Here is a 26,314-nt window from a genome sequence, read left to right on the forward strand (position 1 = left end):
CACCACACGCCTGGTACAGAGTAAGTGTTCAGTTCTGTTATGTGAGCCATGATCACCTGCCATGACCCCCACCACTACACCCTACATGGCGCACGCTCTGAGGATTTGTTTATACACCTTCCTTCTCCACTGCACTGTGAGTCCCTCAGGGCCTGAGTTATGTTCATTCATCTTAGGATCTCCAACTGTCAACACAGTTCCCAGCCCATAGCTGGCACTCGTGGATGTCTGCTAAGTGAGTGAACCATTGCATATATGCACTTACTCCAAGGCCAGCTCACTGAACAGACAAAAGAACGGAAGCTCAGAGATGCCAAGCCACTAACTGAGACCACAGAACTTGATGGTGGCAGAGCTGGAAGGGGGATCCAAGCTTCTCGACTTCCAGTCCAATGTCTTCACATTACAGCAGAGTGCCTTAACTTTGCATTTTCTGAAAAACGTTTAATCAAGACCAAGGCCAAAATGATAACCAGAACATCATTAATATTATCAACCTAGGGACACGTTCAGAATCCATCTTTCCAACTTCCTATAACTTACATGTTAGCAATCCATCACATAAAATGCAAAAAAAAAAAAAGTCGCAAAAATATAGGCCTAAACGTTTTTAGTGTCTTGCATCTTAAGTAATTACACAGCAATACTATGATAATCTAATAGCAATTGACAAGACAAAAATGCATAGTAATCATGTATTGTACCTGATATAAGCAATATTACATCACCTAATACCCTGCCTTTTACACAACTATTTCATTACTTGGAAGCTCCCTGGTAATGAATATGCTATTAAGCAGGGTTTTTTTAATTTGCGTGTTTCTCTTATAGAGATTCTTCGATAAATTTTTCAGACTTCCTTCATAAATAAGTTTCATTATTCCTCATTATTTTAAAAAAAAAACACATTCTCCTTCCCTGAAAGGATACCATATATTAGATGACCCTCCTATATAAAATCATAAATGAAAAAGGACCAGACAACCTTCAGGAAAATAAGTTATCAGACAATAGGACACTAAATGCAGTTGGGCATATATAAGGCATTATGGTACAGTTAAAAGTCTGCAAAAAGAATATTTTACAATGTAAAGAATCAAAAGAGAATTTAGTTTTACTACAGCACAAGACAAATCCCAGCTTTTGTACAATTTATCACCAATTTCTTCATTTTGTTGTTTTAAACATGCTTTTAAGACATACTGGATAACTAGTAAAAATTGTATACAATGCAAATGACATTTCATATAAGTTTTATTGACTTAATGCTCTGATAATAAAATTATAACAATCAGTGTTATTCTGATTTATTGCAATTTTTACTTTCACTTTGTAATGGACTTGGTGCCTCACAGAATTGAATGTAATGTTGCTGCCACCTCAAGGTCACTCACTGAAAATGAGACGGTTCACTTCGGTCTAATGCACTAAAGCACTTAAGTAACTGAGGGCTTTATGGATGAAAATATCACATTGTGGTCACGTCACAGTAAATCTAAACTTTTATTTGCAATGAAACAATGGGTTTTATATTCAATTTGCAATGAAAACATACTCCAGTAATGCTAGGTTGGCACAGTGAGTACCAGGTCTGTGAGAAGAAAGGCTCTTACACCACAGTCCAGGGGAAGAAATGTCAGTCCATCAAAGTAAAGAGCCATCTGTGCATAACTGGCATATCGACAGGGCATAATCCAGATACAGTGGTTTCTTTAGAAAAAGAAACAGTCCCTGAGTTTATTTTTCTTTCATAAAGCTCACTTGGCTCTTTTCCTCTCCTTCTTAAATCTTTCCCAGTTGGTGACCTCTCTGAACCTGACTCTCTTCCAAATGGATTTATCGAAACTACCCTTAACACGAACCAACAGTTTACAGAGAAGGAGATGCCAAGGAGCCGACTCACTCAAAGAGTTACATGTTTTGCCTAACAGATTGTCAAAGATCAACTTTTGATCCCACTGGTTTGGCAAGGTGGTACTGTAAATTAGAAGAGAGGGAAATGTGGTGATATTTTTCCAATTTTAAAATGCATATACCCTCTGACCAGCAATCTCATATCTAATGATCTGTTTTTCAGATATATACATACAAGTGCACCAAATGTCTGTACAGGGAAATTTATTACAGCCAAAGATTGGAAACAAACTAAATGTCCATCAACAGAAGACTTGTAAATTACAGTAAGTGCATAAAATGGAATACTGTGCAGCCTTTGAAATCAACAAGGCAGCTTTCTCCGAACCAATATGGCACAATCTCCAAGATCATGTGGGGAAGTAGGGGAAAAAAAGCAATGTGCAAAACAGTGTATATAGTATGCTTCGTATGTATGTATTTGCATAGAATCTCTTTGCAAAAATTACAATAAACCATTAACAATGGTTCCTTTGTAGAAGAACTGGGGGACTAGCAACCTAGGTGGGGGAGAGTTTTCCCTGTATACCCACTTTTGTCTTGAATTTTATACTGTATGTATGTGTTAACTACTTGAAATGTGTAAATAAAAATAAAACATTAGACTGTAATTCAAGGGGAAAGCCAAAATTATGAAGAAGAGATAAAGAAGCTCCTGAGGGGGGAAGGGAGGAGGGACAGAGGAGGAAGGGTAGTCAAGGGAAGGTGCTAGAGGCACACCTCCCTCTGGATGCTTCCTCTGCTCTGATCCAGCCTGAGCTTGTATTTCTTTTCTGGTCTCCACATTCCTTTCATTCTCCTCTGACTCTTTCGCTCGCTGTCAATTCTCATTTCAATTCCTCTGCAACACCTTGTGTTCTGTCTCTCTAGGGATCCTCAGTCCCCACAGTCCCCAGTGTGAGGAGGACGAGAGCCAGCCCTCCTGTTCCTGGTGCCAGCACGTGGCCAGGCTAGCCAGGGACACGCCGAGTGCACTCTGGACATACACAGCATGGCGGTGGACGGCCCCATCGGCCATTGGCCATCTGCCCTCGACTGGAACTCAAAGTTCAGCAGAGATGGTGTGCATTTCGCTTCTTCCCTAAGCCTAGATACCACAAGGATGACCACTAGATCTGCCCGCTGAACAGCACTAGCCAGGATGCAGAAAAATGCATTTGGAACAGAATCTAGAAACCTGGAGCTATTCACAGTTTGGGAGAAGGTGATGGGTGAGCAGTCCTCCCACCATTTCTCAGAAATGGACCAGGGTCACCGGGCACTCATTGGCTGTCTGTGTGGAATACCTCAGTAGGGGTGGTGAGGGGCACCCAGCAGAGAGAAAAGGGAGGTGAAGAAAGGAAATGGATGCTTCCAGCTGCCCATCTTCATTGGTTTACTGGATTTCATTTGACTTTCCGTGTTCCCTTTTATTAAAACAAATCTCTTGCTATTTTTATAGCTCCTTTCAATGACACATCATTAACAGTGAAGCCAAAATTCTGTTTGACATTGCTTAATAGTTCAAATTCCATCAAACATCCACCAAAATACTAAGCCACGGATAGGCAGCATTTTAAAAGCACATGCATTTTGAAACTTTTGAAAACTGTAAAGCACTACAGAATTTAAAGAATCTTTCATTCAATAAAAAAAAATTAATAAAAAAAATTAAAAATGGGAAATAAAAGCACATGCATTTCCCACTGAACCCACACTTGGGCTGGTTAGTTTCCTCTTGGCTATTAATTTGAAATGTTACGGCTGAAAAGATTGACTGTTCCTACACTGACCCGGGGAATTTTACAAACTTTGTCCATTTGGAAAACAGACACCATCATTTTTATTATATTTGGAGGTCATGGAAAAAGTCAGAGGCAAAACAATAAACTGGGACTATTTAGTCTTAGAGGGATACCTTTGTAGATTTCGGACGTATGTAAACTCCTCTCCCCTTTTCTCATAGAAAGGCACCAAGGGAAGGTAATGTGCTAAGCCCTGCCTCACCATGTGAGGGGGACCCCCCAGAAAGGAGGGTGGTGCAGAAACTGGGCACACGGCAGGACTGCTGAGTCCCTGCCTCTGCTCTCCGGGCCCCTCGGTCGCACAACCTCACTGATCTTCCCGTTCCCTAAGATCCTTCCAGCCTTAAAATCCTATGACATTCATTCTGCGATAAACAGTGAAGGAAGAGAAAGAAGGTAAAAATGGGGAGCAACGAAAATGGAGTTTGGAAAACTTAAATCAAGCCTTGCACCTAGCCAGAGTCAGGAAATAAGCTTCCATTGTCTTTCCTCCCCCCACCCAGGGTTTTACACAGATATAAGTTAAGACAGACTATTTTACTGAGTACTTCAGGTCCCTTCTTCTACCTTCTGTGTAATTACCTGCAACCATCCCAAACATATAAATAGACACATTTAAAAATACCCCCACCTCGTTAGGTGTTCCCAACGTGGTTTTGATATGGCACCCTAGAAATCCAAGATCTCCTGAAACACTAGGCCTGCCATGAGTTGAGGAGGAAAAGGGCCAGATCGGGTCTCTGAAGCAGTGGCTGGAGCCTCAGAAATCCAAGCCCTTAACCAAACAAGCCAACATGGTGGCTGCAGAATAATGGCCCACAGGAGAAGGGAAAGGCCCCTAAAGACAGAACTTGGGGCTGGGGGAAGGAATTCTCTAGAAGAGAGGCACTGAAGACAAGGACTCCATGGTGAGGTTCTGACCTAGTCAGCAGGGATGCTGAGGTGAGGCTTGCCGTGAATAATACCCGTGATCACAGATCTGATGGGTGGTCTCCCGCTAACTACATCCCAGCATTGTACAAAAGTGGGTTGGGCAGGATTAATTACTACAACTGTTGACATTATAGAGTTTCAAACATTTTTATTTTGCATTTAAAAGATTTACAGGAAATCTCCAAGCAGTTAAGGCAAGGGGCTGAGCTTGTCTCTCAGCTGGCTTAAAGCCAATCATTCGGAGGGTAACTTTAATTCCTGGGATAGGAGTCATACAGTCAGGAAGCAGCCCTGACCCCTGTAAGGTCAGTGTCGTGGCCAACTACCCCGGGCTCAATTTAGAGACATAACTATGGCAACAACTGTGCCCAATCGGTTATTAGAGGAGATTTATTGACGGATATGCTTGAATAGCAGAGCCATTAATTGCAATTACCAGACAAGACACTTTGTTCATCTCGGGGAACTAGATGCCAAAATGCCCTAACAACTTTAAAATCCCATTTGCTCTTGAGCTCCCGGCTGGCCTCACTGCACCTGCCTCAGCTTCCCAGTACTGGGAGGGAGAGGAGAAGGGGTTTAGCTTGACCTGGCACCAGCCGCAGAAAATGGCAAGTGCTGGGCTATGGGGCACAAGCTATAGGAACCTCACAGAGTCCCAACACCCTTCACAACAGTGAGGGAGGAATAAGCAGCACTCCTGCTGGTGCCCCTTCTCTGGGTCCCACCAACAGAATAGAGAAATGCCTTCCTCCGTCACTCCCCTGGTCCATGCCCATCATTTTCTTCAAGACTCTCTGGGTCGCCTCTTGGCCTTCCTGTGCCTGGTGTAGCTCAGCCCAGGCTCTGTCCACCTTGTGGTCCCCCGAGCCTGAAACAATCAATTCCCAGATTTCATCCTTCTGGTCTACCTCCGGGCAGCCTCTCCTGAACACTCTATTTCTCTACAACAGTGACTGACTCTTACCTCCTCCTGTACTTTCTAACCTCTCATTTGCTCTTGTTTCTTCATAGATTACAGTCATGCTATTTATTGGTCTGCCTGTTTACCTGTTTATTTCTATCTTCCCTCACTAGATTCTAAGGTCTACGAAGGCAGAGATTTGGTCTGTTCTTTCCACCGCAGTATTCCTCGTGCCTAGAATAACACCTGGCATACAGTAGGTGCTCAAGAAATATTTGTTGACTGAATAAATGGATTCAGTACATTCTGCAATTGTGCTTAAAGGACTCTTCTCTCTCCAACTAGGTCATAACTTTCCTGAAAGCAGGGATGCTCCCTATAGCATCTTATTTAGCACCACACATACCTTAGGTGCTTTAAAACAAAGCAAGTGGATGAGAGAGGTTGCAAACCACAAATTCTATCCGTGCATTGAAATAGGCAAAAGCACATCTCCCTCCACTTCTCATGGAAGAATAATAGCTAAGGCTGAAATATGCTTTCTACAGGGGCATGCTCGAAGCACTCTCTAGAGTATTCAGTCATAAAACCCACATGATACGACTGACTGTTGAGATCTGGAATGTTATTCTCTGCATGTTAAAGGCAAGGAATTAGGATACAATGAAGCAAAGTGATGTGCCCAAGATTATACAGCTAGTGAGTGATGGAGCCAGGAAATAAACCCAGGCATGGCTCAGAATCTGTGCCCTTAACCTCTGTGCTTGCCATTTTTCTTGACTTAGAAATCTAGGATAAATACAAAAACAATTAGAAAATGCCCCAAGAAAAGCCTTTGGGCGCTAACACTACGTCCCCTTGAGTTTACTCCTATTTTTTTCAAAGTAGATTATAAGCAACAAATCTCTGCTCCAAATTAAGATGTTGCCTGATCATCTTTCCCTTATAAATAAAACATCAAGACTATATCTACCTGAGCTTAGTGACGCAAAGGATTTTTAGAAAATTCTTTCCAAGAGAGAGTGGAATGTATTATAGTTCTTCCCTAGAGCTGTGAGAATGCAACTCCCATTCTTGGACTCTGCCTGGGTTTGGATCACAAGAATTCTCAGCTAACATAGATGAACTTCATCAATGCAATGCACCATACCAGGTGCATCTTTATTCTACACCATCTCAGTGTTAATAAGCAGGAGGACCTTTGATCAATGAGGCTACTCAAGTAATTGGAATTTTCTATACTCAACACTGAGACCCCATGATGTGAAGTATTCATTTAAATCAAATTTTCCTCAGTGGGTCTTAGAACTCACACAAATTTAACCCATATTGTCTATCATCTAGTTCTCTATTTTGCACAACCAAATGGAGTGCTATAGACTGAATATAATGTTTGGTTGTGCAAAATATAATATAATGTTCCCCCAACATTCATATGCTGAAACCTATCCCCAGTGTGATGGTATTTGGAGGTGGGATTCTTGGGAGGTACTTAGATTATGTGGGTGGAACCCTCGTGAATGGAATTAGCACTCTTATAAAAGAGACCCCAGAGAGCTCCCTCGACCCTTCTGCAGTGTGAGGACACAGCAAGAAGATGGCTGTCTATGAACCAGGAAGCGGGTGCTCACTAGATACCGAATCTGCTGGCACCTTGATCTTTGACCTCCCAGCGTCTAGAACTGTGAGAAATCAATCTCTATTGTTTATAAGTCCCCAGTCTATGGTTTTCTGTGATAACAGCCCGGATGGACTAAATCAGAGCGATTTGATATTGGACTGATGAATCTGAAGCACTACAAGAATCTCAGTCACTCAAGACAAACTCCACCATATTTATCATTCATTCATTCATTCAATGTTTATTTCTTCATCAGCATCTACTAGTGCCACGCACTACACTAACACAACATGTTGGCTGACATCACAATATCCGCCGTTTATGAAGGGCGGTTGACATGGATGCAATAACCATACAGATAAACTACAGCGATGGCAAGAGCTGTGACTAAAGGGCACAAGGCTCTAAGAAAGGGTAAAGGGATTTAACCTGGTCGTGAAAGTCAGGGAAGGACTCCCTGAGAAGACAGTACTTTGCTGAGACCTAAGGAAGGGTAAGAGATAATCACGTGGAGAGGAGTGGGAGGAGGTAGGAGGACACCAGGCTCAGTGCAGCTGGGAAACAAAAAAAAAACACACCTAAGGGTGGGCGGTTGTGATGGGGCCGATGCTGGGGCAGTGGTCAGGGACATCAGGCCAGACATTGAAGGCTGGGTAAAGGTATGGATCTTTATCAGAAGCGTTGGAGATTTTTAAGCACCACCAGAAAGGGAAAGATTTGAGGATTATTTGGAAGGTGAAACTGACAGCCTGGTGATGCATCAGTTCTATACACTCAGCTTGCTATGGCAGAAAACTGGACAAAGAGAGAAAAGGAAAGGTCAAGAGCAAGGGTTGGAACAAAAGGATTTCCAGGACCATCTTAAGATAATCAAAAAGTTAAACGATCAGGGTGTGCATTTCCAGAGTGGTACACTTGGGCCAGGTCTCCCAACACTCAGCTCATTCTGTACAGTTCTGCAAACCAGAAATGAGCCTCACAGCTTGATAACGCTGAGGGTCAACTCATACTCACCAATGGAGATGAGTCCTATTTTGCATTGCTCTCACTAGAACATAAAAAAAAAAGAAAAATTCTATAATTCTTGTGCTGCTACCAACATCATTATGCATCAGTATAACAGAGTACTAATTTTAATCGGCACAAAAATCAGAGAATTTTCATGCTGCGAGGAACCTTAAACATTATCTGAATATTTGTGAATTTTTTCAGTATGTTCATAGATGTTTTCATGTATAATTTATTTCCTATTAACATGTATGTTTGGTGTCCTCTAAATAAACTATGTTTTTCATGGACTTAACCCAGGTGTATTGCCTTTGGGGCCCCTATCAATCCCACCTGAACCCCATGGGACACACACACACACACACACACACACACACACACACACACACACACACACAAAATGCGCACATGCACATAGATAAGACTGTACCCAGAAGATGCTCAGTCACCACTGTTAGTTGACTATCTGACAACAGACCAAAAGCTCCCTCTGAGTCTGACAGTCAAAGCCGCAAAGTCAAGAGAATGGTCCATTTAAAAGAATCTGGTAAAATCATGGGGTAGAGAAGAGGTGAACAGTCAGACTCCCTCCACTGGCTCATCAAAGAATGGAAAAACCTGGAAGGAGCTAGAACCTTGGTCCCAGCCCTTCTCCATGCAGGGAAGACAGTTCTGTCACCCACAGGAAGAGTGGTTGAGGCTCAAACAGGAGAGCTGAGAAGGATGCCATATCACTGGTTAAAAAGTCAGGGGGGAAATGAGTATATTCAGCAAACTGAGAAATGCTGCAATTTTAGAAGGAAAGTCGTTTTCTTAGATGACAGCAGAAGTTATTTCCAGCTTTTTCCTTACTTTGATCCATCAGTGTTGCCCTGGCTACCGACCAAGTTCACATGGTCCAGACATTTTAAGTGGAATCAATGTGTTAGCACCCCTATTTTTCGAAACGTAGAGGACATATATCTAAGATTAAACCTGTACAAACCAACCCCTAGATGTCATTGTTGCTGCTAAAATATCAAATCTTGAGTCTTTGAAATTCTAAATCTGAAGAGATAGCAGTGTTAATCTGAATAAACCACTTAAATAATGCAAATTCAATTCACTTTCAATTTTTCAAAGCCAAGTCCAAAGTCTTCTGGACTTCTTAACCAAAATGTAACTAAATCTTAGGGTGTTAGCACGCATTCTGATGCCAAAAAAATCCACCTTTAGGAAAAATAGGCTGGAAACGCACATAGTCATATGTAACGTGACTAACTGGGCTCACATCAAAATCCACGACTGATGAGCTGATTGTAGCGTAGCTGGGTGATCTCGGCCTCTTCTTTTCCGTGTGTCCTCTGACTTCTGTGCTTGCCTCTGCCATTGGTATTGGAGCCCAGAGCTGTCTGTCCTTCCCACCCAGGGCATACTGAAATAACAGAGGTGCTCATTGGCTCTCCACTGCACACCCTAGTTCCAATTAGCCTCAAATGCTACTTGTTGTCTGATCACAGTCTCACCTCCATCTCTTCCTTCCATTTCATATCATTCCAGTCTGAACCTTTGCAATAATAATACTTGTTGTTTATCGATCGGGCATATCAGTGCTTCCTATACGTTATGTCCTTTAAATTTTTCAGTAGCCCTGCAAGATAGGTATCACTATCCCCATTTTACAGATAAAGTAGCAGAGGCACAGAGAGGTTAAGTACCTTGCCCCAGATCACATAGCCAGTGAGTGCTAATAGGTTTTGAAGCTCAGGGTGAGACCCAGTCCACAGCCTGGATTCTTAGAGCCTCTCTGAAGTCAACTCCCAGGTCCCTAACCAGACACCATCTTTATTCTCTCCCAAGCCCCCAGCTCTCAATCAAATTGCTGCAATTCCCCAAAATGGCTTTCAAGTAGCTCCTCAAATAAAGCCCAGATCTGGGAGCATGTCTGCTGAATGAAATCACTTCTTCATTCAATCAACGAGTGTTTACTGAGTGTAACTGCATTCGGGGTCCTATTCTAGGCCAGGGGGAATATTGATGCACAAAACTGCCAAGCTCCCTGGGCTCTTGGAGCTCATTCTCTGCCAGGGTAGACAGTTGCTGAGGCAGGGATTACACACATAATTAATGACTGCAGAGCCGAGTCCACAAAGATGTGTGAAACAGGATAAGCAGAGCCCCTAACACAGGGCCCTACACCACGAGGGCCCCCAGTAGATGCTTGCTGCCTGTCTCTGCTCGGCCAGCCTCAGCCCCAGTGTGCCTTTCAGGGCAAAGCTCTCCCTACTCCCCACTCCAAGCCCTCCACGCCAGGCAGAAGCATCTTCACAATCCAGACAAATGCCTTGTGTTCACTCTCGCCGCACACTTCCATTCATGTTGGTCCATATTCTTCCACGTAGCAAGCTGATTTATTCAAGACCTTAGCTCAGGCTTCTCCCCTCCCATCAGCTGGGCACAGGGTTCTCCCTCCATGGGGCCCAGAGGTGTGAGCTGAGGGAGAGGTGCTAGTGCTAGAGGGGTAGATGACATGGGAGCCTGGCCACCTGCTCATGAAGCTCACATGTGCCCTGCAGCAGCCCCACGCATGCCTGATTCTGGATATACCACTTCCATCTCACAACAGACCTCAGCTGGATCCTCCCAATCTTACGTCTTGCTGGAGCCACTGAAGACTAGTTTCGGCCTCATGACCAGAAAAGGCATGACAATTACAGCACGAACCGTCTCTGGGTGTCATATGCACTTTCCCTTCCTCTCTCACTCATGTCTCTTTCTCAATGAAAGAAACACCCCAGAAGATCAAACAATGTTCCTCATGCCCGGTCTTCCATAGTATATGAAGAGCTCAGACTGGAGGACCTTAGAAGGTAGTCTACTTACTGTCTGTGGTTATCCATTTACTGATGTCTTAAGGAAGCAAGAGGTGGAACTCCCAGCCGGCTGATGATGATGCTAGCAGCTTCTCCTAGTCCATCACCTCAAGAGGAGCTGTCAAAATAACAAACGACACATTTGGGGGTCACGGGATTACCCTTTAGCCAGGCCCTGTTGGGTTGATTCGCAGTTACTTTTCCTCTTAGTGTTTTTCTTCATCTTCTTCTTGTTTTCATTTTCTTCCTCTGCCCCTCTCATCAATAAAGGTCACTGCGTTAAGGAAACCGTTTCTGTGAGAAGAATTTAACAGTGCCCTATTAGAATCACACTGTCTTGCTCAGAAGCAGGTGGTATTACCTGTCAGCAGGATTTTGGACATAGCAAATAGCTGACACCCAACTCAGCTGAGGCTCCTGGGCAGATAAAGTGGCCCAAGGAGACAGCCCTCTGGCGGCCTCAAAATCCCATTTGCATTGCCCTAGTAGAAAAGAGACTGACTTTATTGACAAAGACGACTGAAAATTGCTTGAGTGCTCCAATAACCAGTCTGCGTTGAAGCAGAGAGACAGTCTGGCGGAGACCAGCTCCCTGCTCCCCCGTGCAGCTCTGCCCAGCCCTGAGTCTGTGGCACATGCAGACCAGACTGAAGGGAGCCGGCTGACACCCTCACGGGCAGCCCCACTCCACCTCCACACCCAGCCTGCTGGTGCCTTTCCTGGACCCCAACCATAAATCAACATGAATTCAGGACAGCTCTGCCAGAAAGCGAACTCTTAGACGGATTCAGGGATCCGGGGTTCAGGCCTGAGTTAGCTGGAGAAGGCAAATGTCCTGCTTCCCACTGGAGTGTTCTGTGGCTTGACTGCACACCCCAGGTAGGCCACTAGATGTCACCACCATTGATTCTTGTCCTTACTCCCAGGTGCTGGTATAAGACAGAGTCCAGAGACCAAGGGAACTCTACAGAATTGCATCACCGCCAGGACTGCAGGGCTGCTTTAGGTCCTCTGACAGTCTGAGCTCCTCGTGGGCCTCTCCTAAACCAGTTAACAGCTCAGACCCAAAACAGCTGAGCTGAAAGTTAAGCAAACCCCAACTGTGAGAATAGACGCCCCCTGCTCTTTCTCCAATTCTTCCTGGTCACTATCAGTTATGTATCCTTCTAGTTTATTCTGGCCCTCAATAAGAAACAAATTAGTATGTGTGCCTCGTAGTACCAGAGATTTTAGATGTCAATGTGCTGCTGAAATGATGTAGGTCTGTGGCTTTTAGCAGAGAATGAATGACAGATGGATAATTTATAATGATTCTTGAGACCTGAACTATAATTATGAACTATTTCTAGGTGTACATTCAGATGCAAAGTGTAAGGAACCTAGTGCTAATATTAATTTATTACTGACAGCAGTATATATAATAATATATCATGTCTTTTAATCTTACATTCCTTCTAACTTACATCAAGCAATCTTTTCATTCATTAATAAAATCAAGCCTTGCCATTATTCTTAATGATGAAGTCCCCTTTTGAACCCAGAGGACTCCTATAATTAAACTCTATGCTTCCATGTACCAGACATTTGAAGCTAAAAAAAGAGGATAAATTGAACTTCTTGTCTAACAGGCAGGATGAAAACGTCAGAAAGATGCAGCCTACCTGCCCACAGTCCCACAGAAGCTAAATAGAAAGTCAGGAAAAATTTTTGTGTTTATCTTCTCCACTCATACCACCACATCCTTTTCTTTTCCTCTTTTAGTCCCCTGCCTTCTCTGACCCTTCCACAATCTTTCCTTTCTTGTGTTTTTTTTTTATTTGAAGTATAGTTGATTTACAACATCATGTTAGTCTCAGGTGTACAGCACAGTGATTCAGTTATACATATATACATACATATATTCTTTTTCAGATTCTTTTCCCTTATAAGTTATTACAAAATATTGAGCATAGTTTGCTGTGCTATACAGTAGGTCCTTGATGGTTATCTACTTTATATATAGTAGTGAGTATATGTTAATCCCATCCTCCTGATTTATCTCTCCCCTCCCCCCTTCTTCTTTGGGAACTATAAGTTTGTTTTCTATGTCTGTGGGTATATTAATCTTTCCTTTTTTGAGGCAGTATATCCAAAGAATATTTTTTAAAGGTCACAATAAAAATTACAACTAAAAGAAATGCAGGCTAACATGTCTCCTCCAATTCTCTGTGCTGTGCCAAAAACTTACATGATTAATCCCTTCAAAAGAAATCTAACCTAATCCTATTCCACCAAAGACGAGGTGTCCTTCATGAGTATCATGTCTGGGAACAAGTTGGTCTTCTCCGCAAGTTTCAACTGGTTAATGTCTCATTCAGTTTATAACCAGTCATTGCCTTGGCAACTTATTCACTGCACTGTACTGAATGTTCCCCAAATTTAAACAGTGCCATGGTTTAAGTTGTCAAGCACACAACATGTATGATCAGGCAACCTGGTCACTTTAGAAGATACAGACCTGTGACACTTGTAGAAGTGAAACCTTTAAGCTCATCAGCTAATTACTGATCCCAAAATAGAATAATGAGATGTGTGGAGATAAGCATTCAGTTATCTGGGTCATCTCTCATCTGGAGACAAAATCTGATTCCACTGAGTAGGTACTAGATAACTGAGTAAGCAAGTTTCCTATCTATAAAGCTAAATCTTAATATGATTGGTTAACTGAATCATGACAAATGACATTCTGTGGCAAGCGGAAGGTGCTTAAAAGAGATTCGGTGAGATATCCACAAGTTCAGTGGAACTATACCTGAATGTCTTTGTATTCCCCTGACCTAAAAACGTTTACTGCAATTTTCTGGAGATCTTCTGTGTAGGAAAGAGAAATACTGAAGTTTTGCTCCACTGGCTTTTTGAAGTTGCCTAGGTTTTTCTATTGGATTCTGTGTCTTATACCTTCTCTGTCTTCAGGTTTTTGTATTGGATTCTGTGTCTTATACCTTCTCTGTCTTCAGGAATGAAGGTCTTAATTCTTTTATTAACATTCCTATCTGCCTGTAATGGTTTCTTCTTATTGATTCTGTCTCTTCCAGTTACTTCAGTATAGGGAAGAGGAGTGTCAGTCAGCAGCGGTTATGTCGTGGTGCGGTAACAAACAGCTCCAAAATGTCAATGAGGTTTATATATTCATTGTGGGTCAGCTAGGGGCTCAGCTCATCACCACCACTCTAAAATGTGGGCTGACAGGGTGGCCACCATTTCAAACACTGCTGGTTATCAAGCCAGCAGGGAAAGGGCACTCTGGAGGGCACTGCCCTGGCAAATAACCATTCCAGGATGGAAGTGGCACCCCTCACTTCTTCACATAATTCATTAGCCAACACCAGTCAGAGGCCACACCTCTGATCCAGGAAGAGGGCCAGGAAGTTTTGTCTAACCTTGTGCTGGAAGAGGTACATTGCAAAATAGCTGGTGAATATTAGAAAAGACAACCACAGGAAGTTCAGACAGAGATATACTTAACCTCTCACTTGTTTTAGAATTCCCTTATTTTCCCTAGATTATAGTTTCTCCACTTTGTTTTTGCACTCTGCTCTGGTAAAATAATTCTCTGATTCCTGTTCTGTCAACTTTTATATACATGGACATTACAGTTAAGATAGTACTAAAGAAAAGCGTCTCTTCAGGTAGTTATAAACAAGGATTGTTTGTGTCAGTAGCTCAAGAAGAAAAAAGAAATTTGCACATTAATTGTTTGTTCTCACATTCTTGCTTTTATGTATTTCTGGTTTTCCTCAATTTTTTCCTTCCACCCTTCCATGCTAGTCTCCTGCTCAGTCTCTTTTATTGAAAAAAATTACTCAACCCTTTATTTTTCCTTCTTCTTAGCTATTTGGTCCAATTGGCAAAGAATTCTGTGGAATAGCAGAATTCTAAATTTGCTGGTTTCACAACCCCCCAAATTCAGGTGAATTTGTATCCTGAGATATTTACTGTATCTCAGGAATTACTGACCTCTCTGAACAATGACAAGGTTTTGTTGGATCTTTCTCCCACTTGATAATTGAGAGTCCAGCCTGCTGCAAAGGTCTCTAAGTACATCTGGAAGTCCCCAAGAGATACAGGCATAACTCATTTTATTGTGCTTCATTTTTTCTTTTTAATGAGCTTTGCAGATATTGCATTTTTTGCAAATTGAAGGTTTGTGACAACCCTTCATCAAGCCAGTCTAACAGGGCCATTTTTTTCAACAGCATTTGCTCATTTCATGTCTCTCCATCCCATTTTGGTAGTTCTCAAAATATTTCAAACCTTTCCGTTATTATTATGTTTGTTATAGTGACCTATGACCTTTGATGTTATTATTGCAAAAAGATTATGAATGTGAAGGCTCAGATGATGGTTAGTATGTTTTAGCAATGAAGTATTTTTTAATTAAGGCATGTATGCTGTTTTTTAGACATAATGCTATTACACACTTAAGAGATTACAGTAGGGTGTAAACAAAACTTTTATATGCACTGGGTAACCAATTGATGTCAAATTCATGTGACTCCCTTTATGGCAGTGGTTGAGAACCAAATCCACAATCTCTCCCAGGTATGCCCATATCTCAATGAACAAGTCCATTACTATGACTGGAATCTTCAGTTTTACTCCCTTCCTACTGTTCACGGCCCACATGCTCAGTCCGGATCCAAGCACCCTGCTGTGTAGTTCCCAATACACCAAACCTGTCCAGCATTCCTGAAGTTGGGTGGAACGCTTAACTAACATTGCATTTTACTCTGTCAGCAGGGGGATGGAAACAGGACTGCTTATAAAGCTGGCATGTATGTCATAAAACAGATCCAAATGACCAACACCATGGTGCCCTCAGAGGACTGAGGTTGTGCTACCAGGTGAAGCAAGCTACCAAGTCTGGTCCTACAACTCTCAGGATGAGTTCTTTCCCTCAAAATCCTCAATCTCTCCAGCAAATAGATTTCCCAGGGCCAGCTCTGCCCCTCACCAGGCACACTTGAAGTCCAGCCATCAACCTAGGTAGCACCTCTACATTTTAGCCAAGAACACCACAAAAAAGTATAGCCCAACCAAAAGCTGTAACAAATTCAGAAGCACAGGGCTGTAAAGAATGTCAATGCCCACTGCTGAGAGCCAATGAGGGAAAGGAAACCTAGCCCACAGCAGGTTTGGGCGACGTGGGGAGACTCCAAAGTGAGCACTCACTGACTTCTAGACCCAACGACCACGCAGAAGGCCACGCTTGGGCCGTGGGAGCCCGACAACCCGCGCCTTAACCTCACCCAGGAGCCGGGGATTGCAGTGAGCTGGCAGGGTATCCTCTTTGCGCCCGCTCAGCCGGCGTCCCGGGATGCCCATGGGCGGGGCCTGAGCATCGCCCCGCCCCCGCCGCCCGCCACTCGGGTCACCTGACCTGCCCGCGGCTCACGTGATCCGTCCCAAGCGCCGCCATTTTGGGGCTCCGGGTGAGGAGGGAAAAGCGGGGGGAGAGAGGGAAAAGAGCAGGGAGAGAGGTGGGCGAGGACGAGTGCGAGGGCACGGCCGGGCTCCTGGCCGGCCAAAGGAGGCTCGCGGAAGCAGCAGCCGCCGCCCGACCGCAGGTACCGCGCCCCGGGGCCGCCCCTCCGCCCGCTGTTAGCGCCGCCGCCGGCCATGTGCGTCCTCCCCCCAGGCCTCTGCCGGCGCCGGCTTCCTCTTCAGCCGGCAGACACCCGCCCGATGCTGGCCACATGCCCCAAGTTCCTTGTCCCTTTTCAGTCCTCTGTGCCGCCCACAGCAAGGCCTGTGGAGACCCTGGGCTTGCCCTGCACCTTGGGGGTGGGGGGGGAACCTGCCGCTGCCCGCGTACTCTCACCAGCCTGGCCCGCAGGCAGGCCCGTCGGGTGTCGCTTCCCTCCCCTTTGCACGTGTGCAACCGCTTAGGCCTGTTGGGATGGAGCGAACAACGGTGCCCTCACCGCGTCTGTTGATTACTTTTCTCAACTCGCATCTCCCAAGCCACTGCTTGGTGTAGGAAAAGCTAGTACATAGACGCCGTTCTGGTGTTCTGCACCTATTTCGGACCTCCTCCATGAAGTGGTCTCCCCAGAGATGATTGGGAAAAGCTCCCACCGTGTAAGGCCTGGGGGCATCCGTAGTGAATGGTTTGTGTGTGGAAGGCCTGGATGATTAATTAGGCAGAGGCCACCATCCCACCCCGTAGGCGATCTTTTTAGTACTGCAGTGGGCTGTAATTTGCTGTCAGTCTGCATCTCTCCTATCCGGCAATTACTGGATTTATCAGTAATTGAATTTGTTCTTTGAGTTTGTACTTTCTTCAGTACTCTGCTCTGATTCAGTGTATGGGTTGCATTACTGATTAAAAGAGAAAGCCTGGCCCTTCATTTCTTTAGTTCACTAACTCGTTTAAAATTAATTGCAGGGGAAAGCCAAATACGTGCTTTCTGCCCTGGCAGTAAACTATTTACTTAACCATAATCGATAAAGTTGCGTTCTAGGTGAAATGAATACCATTCTTTGATCTTTTAGATTCATTCTAGGTAGTATACGAAACAGTAGCAAAGAAATGTAGGACCAGGGCAGGAAAGTGCCTTAGAAGATACATAGGTCAGTCCACTGTGTTTTATCTTTCATGATGCCATTCAGTTGTAGAACTGCTGGAAGTTTGCAGTCACCCTTTAGATTGTAGTTTTGGTTAAGATTAAAATTTCAATATACAATTTATTGTTTCTTATTTATTAGAAAGTGTTATCAGTAAAACCAATAGTAGTTTGAGTTAATTAGATAAATTCTGAGCTAAAACATAAAATACACAATTATTGGAGAAGTTTCCAGAGCTATTTTTTCTAACTGGTGCAAAATCCTGAAATCTGCTTGTTAGGTAAATTATGTAAATTTGAGTCATGTAATGGGTTGCATGGACATTCCTCTGAATTTCTTTTTGACATGCAATATTGGGCAATTTTTCACTGCCAGAAAAAAAATCATTACTTTGTTTCACCAAGAAAGAGAAATGTTTGATACTATGTACTTTCGTTCTTGGCCACAGCTGGATTTTGAAGATCGATCCAGGGGACTGTATTAATTTCAGGAATTGATTTGAAAGACACAGGCTCTGCCACTTAACAGCCATGTAACCTTGGGTAAGTCACTTAAACTGCACTGAGTGTTTCCTTGTTTGTAGAATTGTGTAACACCCACCTAGCCTGTCCCAAAGACTTAATGAAGCTCAAACATACATGTATGATACTGCCTAGCTGTAAGGGGCTGTTGCTCTTTTCATTATTTATACTTTATACATTTTTTTGTTCACACTGAGAATTAAGAGGAAAATTGGTGTATTGAGAAAGGATGGATTTAGAATCAGATAGGCTTGGATTCCATTTCTTAAACTAGCTATTACTTTGCATCTGTGAACCTCAGATTCCTTATCTGCAAATAAAGAGGCCAGTATTACCAGGAATTTCATGAGTAATACACAGAATCTACACTGGCACTACTCTCTGGTCTGTGAGCACCTCAAGGGCAAGGGTTCCCTCTTACTTATTTTGGTAGTCTCCTGCACATTGCTTGGCATGTTACAGGTGCTCAGTAACTGTTAAATCTGAATATTGGTTAACATTAGTTAGACCTTATGTCTTAATTGCAGCTGCGAAATTCAAATATTCTCTCAGGCTAGATGCCAGCTAAGAAATTTTATACTATAAAATTCATATACTTTGATATTTGCACTTGGTTTTTTCTTGGTGGGCAATTAATAATTAAGCTAAGGAGATTTTAATTCAAGTAAATTATAGCTGATGTTAGTAAGGTAAATCTATAAATAACGTGTAAGCAGTTTCAAGGTAACTTTTTATACACAGTTTATAGGACAGGAACATGAAAGTTCATCCAGCACAACTCTTGTTTTACATCTGTAGAATGTAAAACGCTCAGAAACAGTGACTTGCCTAAGGTCACACAGCTGAGGTTCCTCTAGGAGAGGAACCCATGAGCTATGTCCCCTGCCTTCTTTTGGCTGGAGCAAAATGAATATGTTATATTTTACAATTACGATAATATGGAAGAACGAGGAATTGGCCGTTACTTCTATAACACAGTTTTTTTCTAATTGGAAAGAACAAATTCTTAGTCTGAAAGAAAAGGTTCTTTATATAACATACTGAACTGTCTTTGTACATTCACAGAAAATTACGGCCTTTCTCTAGTTCTACCCAAGCCCCCATGAATTGTTCAACTTGATTTTACGTATGATAACCATACTGCTATAACTGAAAGGAACTAATTAGATGTACAAGTAAACCAAATAGCAAATTGTAAGGAAATAAAGACAACTGAAATAATTTGGCTCTATTTTTGGGAAAGACATTAAGTATAAGCTTTTGCCTGTGGGATTCCATTGTTTAGGGAAGACTTGAGACTCAGTGGAGAAGGTTGTAGAACTTTTCTGGCTTGGGATACAACTTTTATTTATTTATTTGTTTGTTTGTTTGTTTGTTTATAACAATTTGATATATTTGGTTGAATGTTATATCTAAAGATTCCAAATGAGAAAACCCGTGTTTTGCTGATGCCTGTAGTCTTTCCTCATCCTAGTAAACCTTACTGTTCAGCCATACTGATCTTTTCACTAATCCCTAGATAGCATGCTTATTCTCGCTTCTGAAAATCTAATGTTATGGCTTCTTTCTTGTCAGCAAATTCCAAGAAAGCAAAATGGCACTCAGATTAGGATAATTCAGAGAGGATGTATTTACAAAGATACTTATAAAGGTGTAGGATTTGTATAGGCAAACCACAGGAATAATTCTGTCATCTGGAGCTAGCAGCATCAGAAGGGAGAGTCCTGTAGAATAGCCTGCCTGGAGAGAATGGCCTTTTGTTGAGGAACACAGCCACTTCAAGGTGACCTAGAGGGAGGAAACCAGGGAAATGAATGTCTTGATCTCCCTTTGCTGCCTTCTTATCTCCTGTCATGGCTCCCCATTGGCATAACTCAACCAGAGGGCATGGGAGCCTAATGATGTAATCCCTCCTGGGATAGAGAGCAGAGTGGAAAAGAGGAGACAGCCCAGAGGGGCCAATGGGTGATGTCCAGCATGCTCTTCTTTTGGAATACAGTGTGCATCTTACCTCTTCAAGAAGCCTTTTCTTCCCTCCCTAGACCAAAATGAGCTCTTCAGTCTCTGTTAGGATTTGGTCATTGGATGTTGCCTTCTGACTATTTCACCTTGTGTACAGCTGGGTTATTTTAAAGCTGTTAACTCTTTTTAACTTCTAAATATGTTAGTCTTATCCACTTAACTCAGTTTTAAACTCTGTGAGTACTATAAATTAAAAAATTTTTTCATTCTTCTTGGTACTTGGCTTGGTGCCTTGTACATAATGTTTTTTTTTTAATAAATTTATTTGGGCTTCCCTGGTGGCACAGTGGTTGAGAGTCTGCCTGCCAATGCAGGGGACACGGGTTCGTGCCCTGGTCCAGGAAGATCCCACATTGCCGCGGAGCGGCTGGGCCCGTGAGCCATGGCTGCTGAGCCTGCGCGTCCGGAGCCTGTGCTCCGCAATGGGAGAGGCCACAACAGTGAAAGGATCGTGTACCGCAAAAAAAAATAATAATAATAAATAAATAAATAAATAAATTTATTTGTTTGTTTATTTTTGGCTACGTTGGTTCTTCGTTGATGCACGGGGGCATTCTCTGGTTGCAGCGAGCGGGGGCTACTCTTCATTGTGGTGCACAGACTTCTCATCGCAGTGGCTTCTCTTGTTGTGGAGCATGGGCTCTAGGTGTGCGGGCTTCAGTAGTTGTGGCATGCAGACTCAGCAGTTGTGGCTCGCAGGCTCTAGAACGTGGGCTCAGTAGCTGTGGCGCATGGGCTTAGTTGCTCTGCAGCATGTGGGATCTTCCCGGACCAGGGATCAAACCCATGTCCCCTGCATTAGCAGGCAGATTCTTAACCACTGTGCCACAAGGGAATTCCTTTAACTTTTTATTTTTAAAAATTTTAAACATTTACACGAGTAGAAAGAATAATATAATGAACTCCTAGATGCCCATGATTCCAGCTAGAAAATTTGCTGTTCTTATTTTATATCCTCAACCTGTTCACTCGCCCCCACTCCCCCTTGGTAATTTTTTTTTTTTTTTTAGGTTTCATTCACCTTGATCTCTTCTTGGAGGTCATGGATAGTATGCAGATTATCATAACCCAGGTTGTCAGCAATCTTGAGCCACTAGGATTGAATCTGTACTCCTTATTTTTATCTCTTTTATTATTCAAATTTTACTTCACAGCATGTAATCCCATATGTATTCAACACACACACACATACATGCACATGCACATTGGTGGCCTAAGTGAAATTTTGGTGAAAAATTTGAGTTGGCCAATATTCAACTTAACTTCCTCTCTGTGTATACTTTATTATGAGCTGTTTATCTAACCTTTTTTAACAAAGCCTTTTGTTTTAGTGAGACTTGTGCATCGACTTTGCCATGTGGACCCCAAATGGTTTTTCAGGTGTTTCTTGATGTATTTTATGTTGTCGTATCTGTTTTATAGGTGCCATTTCTGTACTTATCCTCAAACGTATGCAGCCTCTAAAATGAGAAACTTACATAATGTTCAGGGAAAATTGGAGCATCTGCTGCAAATTTCCGTTAGCTCTTAATGCCTGTGCAGACACAGCTTTAAAATCTGAATGTTTTGTCAGATTCTTTTGTATTAGTCTTCTCCTTGAGATAAGATGAAGTCCTCCTCTTCTTCATTTTGCTTTCTTTTTAAGGTACACACTGAAATATCCACGGGAGCAAATCTGCACTGCTCTGTCTCCCTCCTATTATGTCATTAAATAGAAGAAGGATAATGAGTCACTTTTGTAACCCTGTGGGTGTGCAAAGTCTGTTGAGCAAATATTCACTGGTTAACCTCCAGATTACCAGTCAGCCTACGTGGATGTCACATTTCATGGGAAGGAGACCTTCCATCTATAGTAGTGCACCAAATCTTATGTAAGAAATTAAATGTTCAGGGATTCCTATTAGCTATTATTTAAGAAATTTGCATTTAACAATTGAAAGAAATAAAGCCTTAAGTGAATGACCCTAGAGGGAAATCAGTAATCACAAGAAGAGCCAAAGCTTCCCTTGGCCTAAAAATGTGGAATTCTCCGGTGGTAAGGTGACTTATGAAGTCACAAAGGGTTTTTCTAAAGAAACAAATTGTTTCCCCCACTGGTCCCTTCTTTAGTAACTTAAGGTTGAGTGTAGAGATTTAAAAACATTTCTGTTCTTCCTACTTGAGAAAGGTGTAAAGGAGCTAGTCTTTTGAGGTAATGCCCTCAGGTTGTTTAGGGCAGACAGTGGCTAAAGGGCCACTGGCCTTGGGGAGCTGGCATAGCTGTCATTGTAATGGCTGTGGAATGCATTCCCTGCTGCGAGTGCAGCTACAAGTGGAAGAGAAAAAAGCTGATCGCACAGAGCAGGGTCTCAGGACAGAGGGAAGAAGTAGTACTAAAGAAGCTGAGGGTAAAGTGTTTACCTTTTTGCATGACATGGATCTGGGTGTAGAAAAGTTAGTGTGCCACAAAGAGTAGAGAATAAGAGAGGAAGAGCCATAACTGCTGTCAGTTGATGTGGGAGAACTGGGCCTGCAGCTGGTCAGGGCACTGGTGAGGTCTTGCAGGAGTTTAGGTATGATCTTGGCAGTGGCTAAAGGGCCCCTATATGTTGATTCAGCCATGTGAGGGAAGAGGAGCCATGATTCGCCTCCTGAAGAGAATTCAGAGCCTGTGACTGAGGTTTAAGAATAGTATGATCTTTGGTCTGTAGCTAGTGCCACTAGAAATTTTGCTGGCATTTATTGAATGTTGTGAGTAAGATTCCAGAATGCACCTAAAAGGTGGAAAAACAAAACTTGTTGCTGGAAAAAAGCCTAAACTTAAAAACGTGATCCAGGTCAACAAATTAATCTCACTTTAAGCCAAAGGAAATGTTTGAAATGAAAGTACTGCCAGGAAATAGAGTGTTCAAGATTTAGGCTGAAAGATAAGCATTTTATGTTAATGACTTCCTCGGCCATAACACATTACTAGAACCTACAGATAACCTGTAGAAAATGACTTTTTTAAGGCCTCTGTGCTTTTTTAGACCTATAACACGACTGAGATATCAATTTTTTCCTTCTCCAATACCCCTTTCCCTTTCAGAAAAAAAAATGTATGTGTGTATGAGTAATAGTTGACCACTAATATGAGCTCTAGAAAAAACCACAGCATAGTTTGTGGTTTATCTTCAGGAAAATAAATCAAAGGAAGTAAAAGAAGGAACTGGATCATTGCTTTTATTTAGTTTCATTTGCATAATACTTCTCAAAATACACTGTGCCCTTTACAATAGGTTACATGCCCATATTTTTACAATTCCAAAGATCTAGGGAGAAAAAAAAAAAACACATGCTTTTAGTAATAAAACCGCAATTACATTTGGTGCAAGAAGTTGTCTCCCAAGAATTGTATCAGTCATGTGTTGGCTTTACAGAATAGTATTTCATAATAACTTCAGGTAGTTCCACATGCCCTGGGAATGACTGTATTCCTTTGATAATGGAATAGCAGTCTTTTTTTTTTTTTTCCTGGCATTGTGCAGAAGAGAAGGAGTACTGATTAGGTCCAGCTAGATGTCTAGGGGAAAGAAGGTGAAGAAAAAAGGAGATGTAAATTGTTAAAAGTCATTTCCAAAGAAAGAAATGAAGGATGGAAACATCTCAATCATCAGTCTTGATAGGGGACAGCATTCCAAAGAAAAATTGTAAGCAATTTAAGTCTCTGTTGAGGATAGCCAGGTATATTGATATGGAACTCCCAGGTTAGAAAATACTTAGACTAGCTTAAATCTAAGAGTAGTATAGATTTCCTGAATTATATGCCTGTAATGATCCTGTAACCTGGTGATTCTTTCTGTCATATATTCTCCTTTTTAGATATGGAAGAAAGCAGCAGTGTCGCCATGTTGGTGCCAGGTATCGGGAAACAGGAAGCTATGTTGACTGCCAAAACTGTCATCAGTTCATCACTGGAAGTTGATGAAAAAAGAAAAGCTAAAACAGATCCATTAATCCATGTTATTCAGAAGTTAAGCAAGATAGTGGAACATGAAAAGTCACAAAAATGTCTTTTAATTGGCAAAAAACGGTCACGTTCAAGTGCTGCAGCACACTCTCTTGAAAGTCAAGAATCTTGTGAGATTCCAGCTAAAGTAACCCAGTCACCTGCTGCTGATAATAGAACGGCTGAGATGTCACAAATACATTTTACCCCTGACTCTCTTACCCAGAACGATGGGAAGGCTATGTCTTACCAGTGTAGCCTTTGTAAGTTTCTGTCATCATCTTTTTCTGTGTTAAAAGATCATATCAAGCAGCACGGTCAGCAGAATGAAGTGATACTAATGTGCGCAGAGTGCCATATTACATCTAAAAGCCAAGAGGAACTTGAAGCTCATGTGGTAAATGACCACGAAAACGATGCCAACAGTCACACTCAATCCAAAGCCCAGCAATGCGTAAGCCCCACCAACTCTTTGTGTCAGAGAACCTCAGGAAGAAATAATGAAACCATTCCTGACATCCCAGTCAGTGTGGACAGCCCACAGACTCATACCATCCAGACGGCATCTGTGGCAGAAATGGGTAGGAGGAAGTGGTATGCCTATGAACAGTATGGCATGTATCGATGCTTGTTTTGTAGTTACACTTGTGGCCAGCAGAGAATGTTGAAAACACATGCTTGGAAACATGCTGGGGAGGTTGATTGTTCCTATCCAATATTTGAAAATGAAAATGAGCCCCTAGGCTTGCTGGATTCTTCAGTGGCCGCTGCACCTGGTGGGGTCCACGCAGTAGTCATTGCAATTGGAGACAATGAACTGAGTATCCACAATGGGCCGTCAGTACAAGTGCAGATTTGCAGCTCAGAGTCATTATCATCTTCGTCTCCTTTAGAACAGAGTGTGGAAGGGGGTGTTCATCTAAGTCAGTCAGTTACCCTTGACCCTAATGAGGAAGAAATGCTGGAGGTGATTTCGGACGCAGAGGAGAACCTGGTTGCTGATAGCCTACTTTCATCAGCACAGAAAATCATTAGCAGTAGCCCAAATAAAAAAGGTCATGTTAATGTGATAGTGGAGCGTCTGCCAAGTGCTGAAGAGACTCTTTCGCAGAAACATTTCCTCATGAATGCTGAAATTGAAGAGGGGAAAAACCTGAGCCAGACAGAAGCCAAGATTGGATGTGAAGGAAGAGATGAAGTCTATCATGCTGATAATTGCACTGTCGATATTGGGGGGCTGATCATAGGCTGGAGCAATACAGAGAAGAAAGACAGTGAGTTAATAAATAAAGGACTGGCTACTGATGAGAATGCCCCACCAGGCCGAAGAAGGACAAATTCTGAGTCTCTCAGACTACACTCGTTAGCTGCAGAAGCCCTGGTCACCATGCCTATAAGAGCTGCAGAGCTAACACGAGCCAACCTTGGGCACTACGGGAATATAAAGCTTTTAGATCCAGACACTGGACAAAGGCAAGTAGATAGTACATTGGCAGCGTATTCTAAAATGATGTCACCACTTAAAAGCTCTTCGGAGGGATTGACTAGTTTCAACCAAAGCAACTCTACCTTAGTAGCACTCCCAGAGGGTAGGCAGGAATTGTCAGATGGGCAAGTTAAGACAGGCATCAGCATGTCCTTACTCACCGTGATTGAAAAATTAAGGGAAAGGACAGACCAAAACGCTTCTGATGATGACATTTTGAAAGAATTGCAGGATAATGCCCAGTGCCAACCCAGCAGTGATACAAGTTTGTCAGGAAGCAACGTCGTGGAGTACATCCCAAACGCTGACCGGCCCTACCGCTGCCGCCTGTGTCACTACGCCAGCGGTAACAAGGGCTACATCAAGCAGCACTTGCGAGTCCATCGACAGAGACAGCCCTATCAGTGTCCTATCTGTGAGCACATAGCTGACAACAGCAAAGACCTGGAGAGCCACATGATCAACCACTGTAAAACAAGAATATACCAGTGCAAGCAGTGTGAAGAATCCTTCCATTATAAGGTAAGCATTGGTTCATTAAATCATTCGGAGAACCTTAGAATTTTAGAGCATGGAGGGAGCTTTGTAGATACAGTCCACCCACCTTATTTTATAGGTAAGGAAACAGCCCCAGAAAAGTTTGGTAATCTGCCCACGGGATCCCAACTAATTAGTATTGAAGTTGGGACTGAAGTC

General features: G+C 42.7%; 1 protein-coding gene across 2 annotated transcripts in view; it reads left to right on the forward strand.

The window, feature by feature from the left end:
* The first annotated feature begins 16,454 nt into the window (after positions 1–16,454).
* Positions 16,455–26,314, forward strand: part of ZNF507 (zinc finger protein 507) — a 44,623-nt gene continuing 34,763 nt past the window's right edge. The window contains exons 1-3 of one of the 2 annotated variants that reach the window (XM_007470934.1): positions 16,557–16,622; positions 18,071–18,164; positions 24,006–26,140. In XM_007470934.1, coding sequence (XP_007470996.1) covers positions 24,008–26,140 — 2,133 coding nt within the window. In that variant the 5' untranslated portion in view covers positions 16,557–16,622; positions 18,071–18,164; positions 24,006–24,007. Of the gene's footprint in view, positions 16,623–18,070; positions 18,165–24,005; positions 26,141–26,314 lie in introns of both variants that reach the window. The other variant, XM_007470933.1, reaches the window with a different exon arrangement.

The sequence above is a fragment of the Lipotes vexillifer genome, unplaced genomic scaffold (genome assembly GCF_000442215.2).
Source record: "Lipotes vexillifer unplaced genomic scaffold, Lipotes_vexillifer_v1.1 scaffold182, whole genome shotgun sequence".
NCBI classification, from domain to species: domain Eukaryota; kingdom Metazoa; phylum Chordata; class Mammalia; order Artiodactyla; family Lipotidae; genus Lipotes; species Lipotes vexillifer.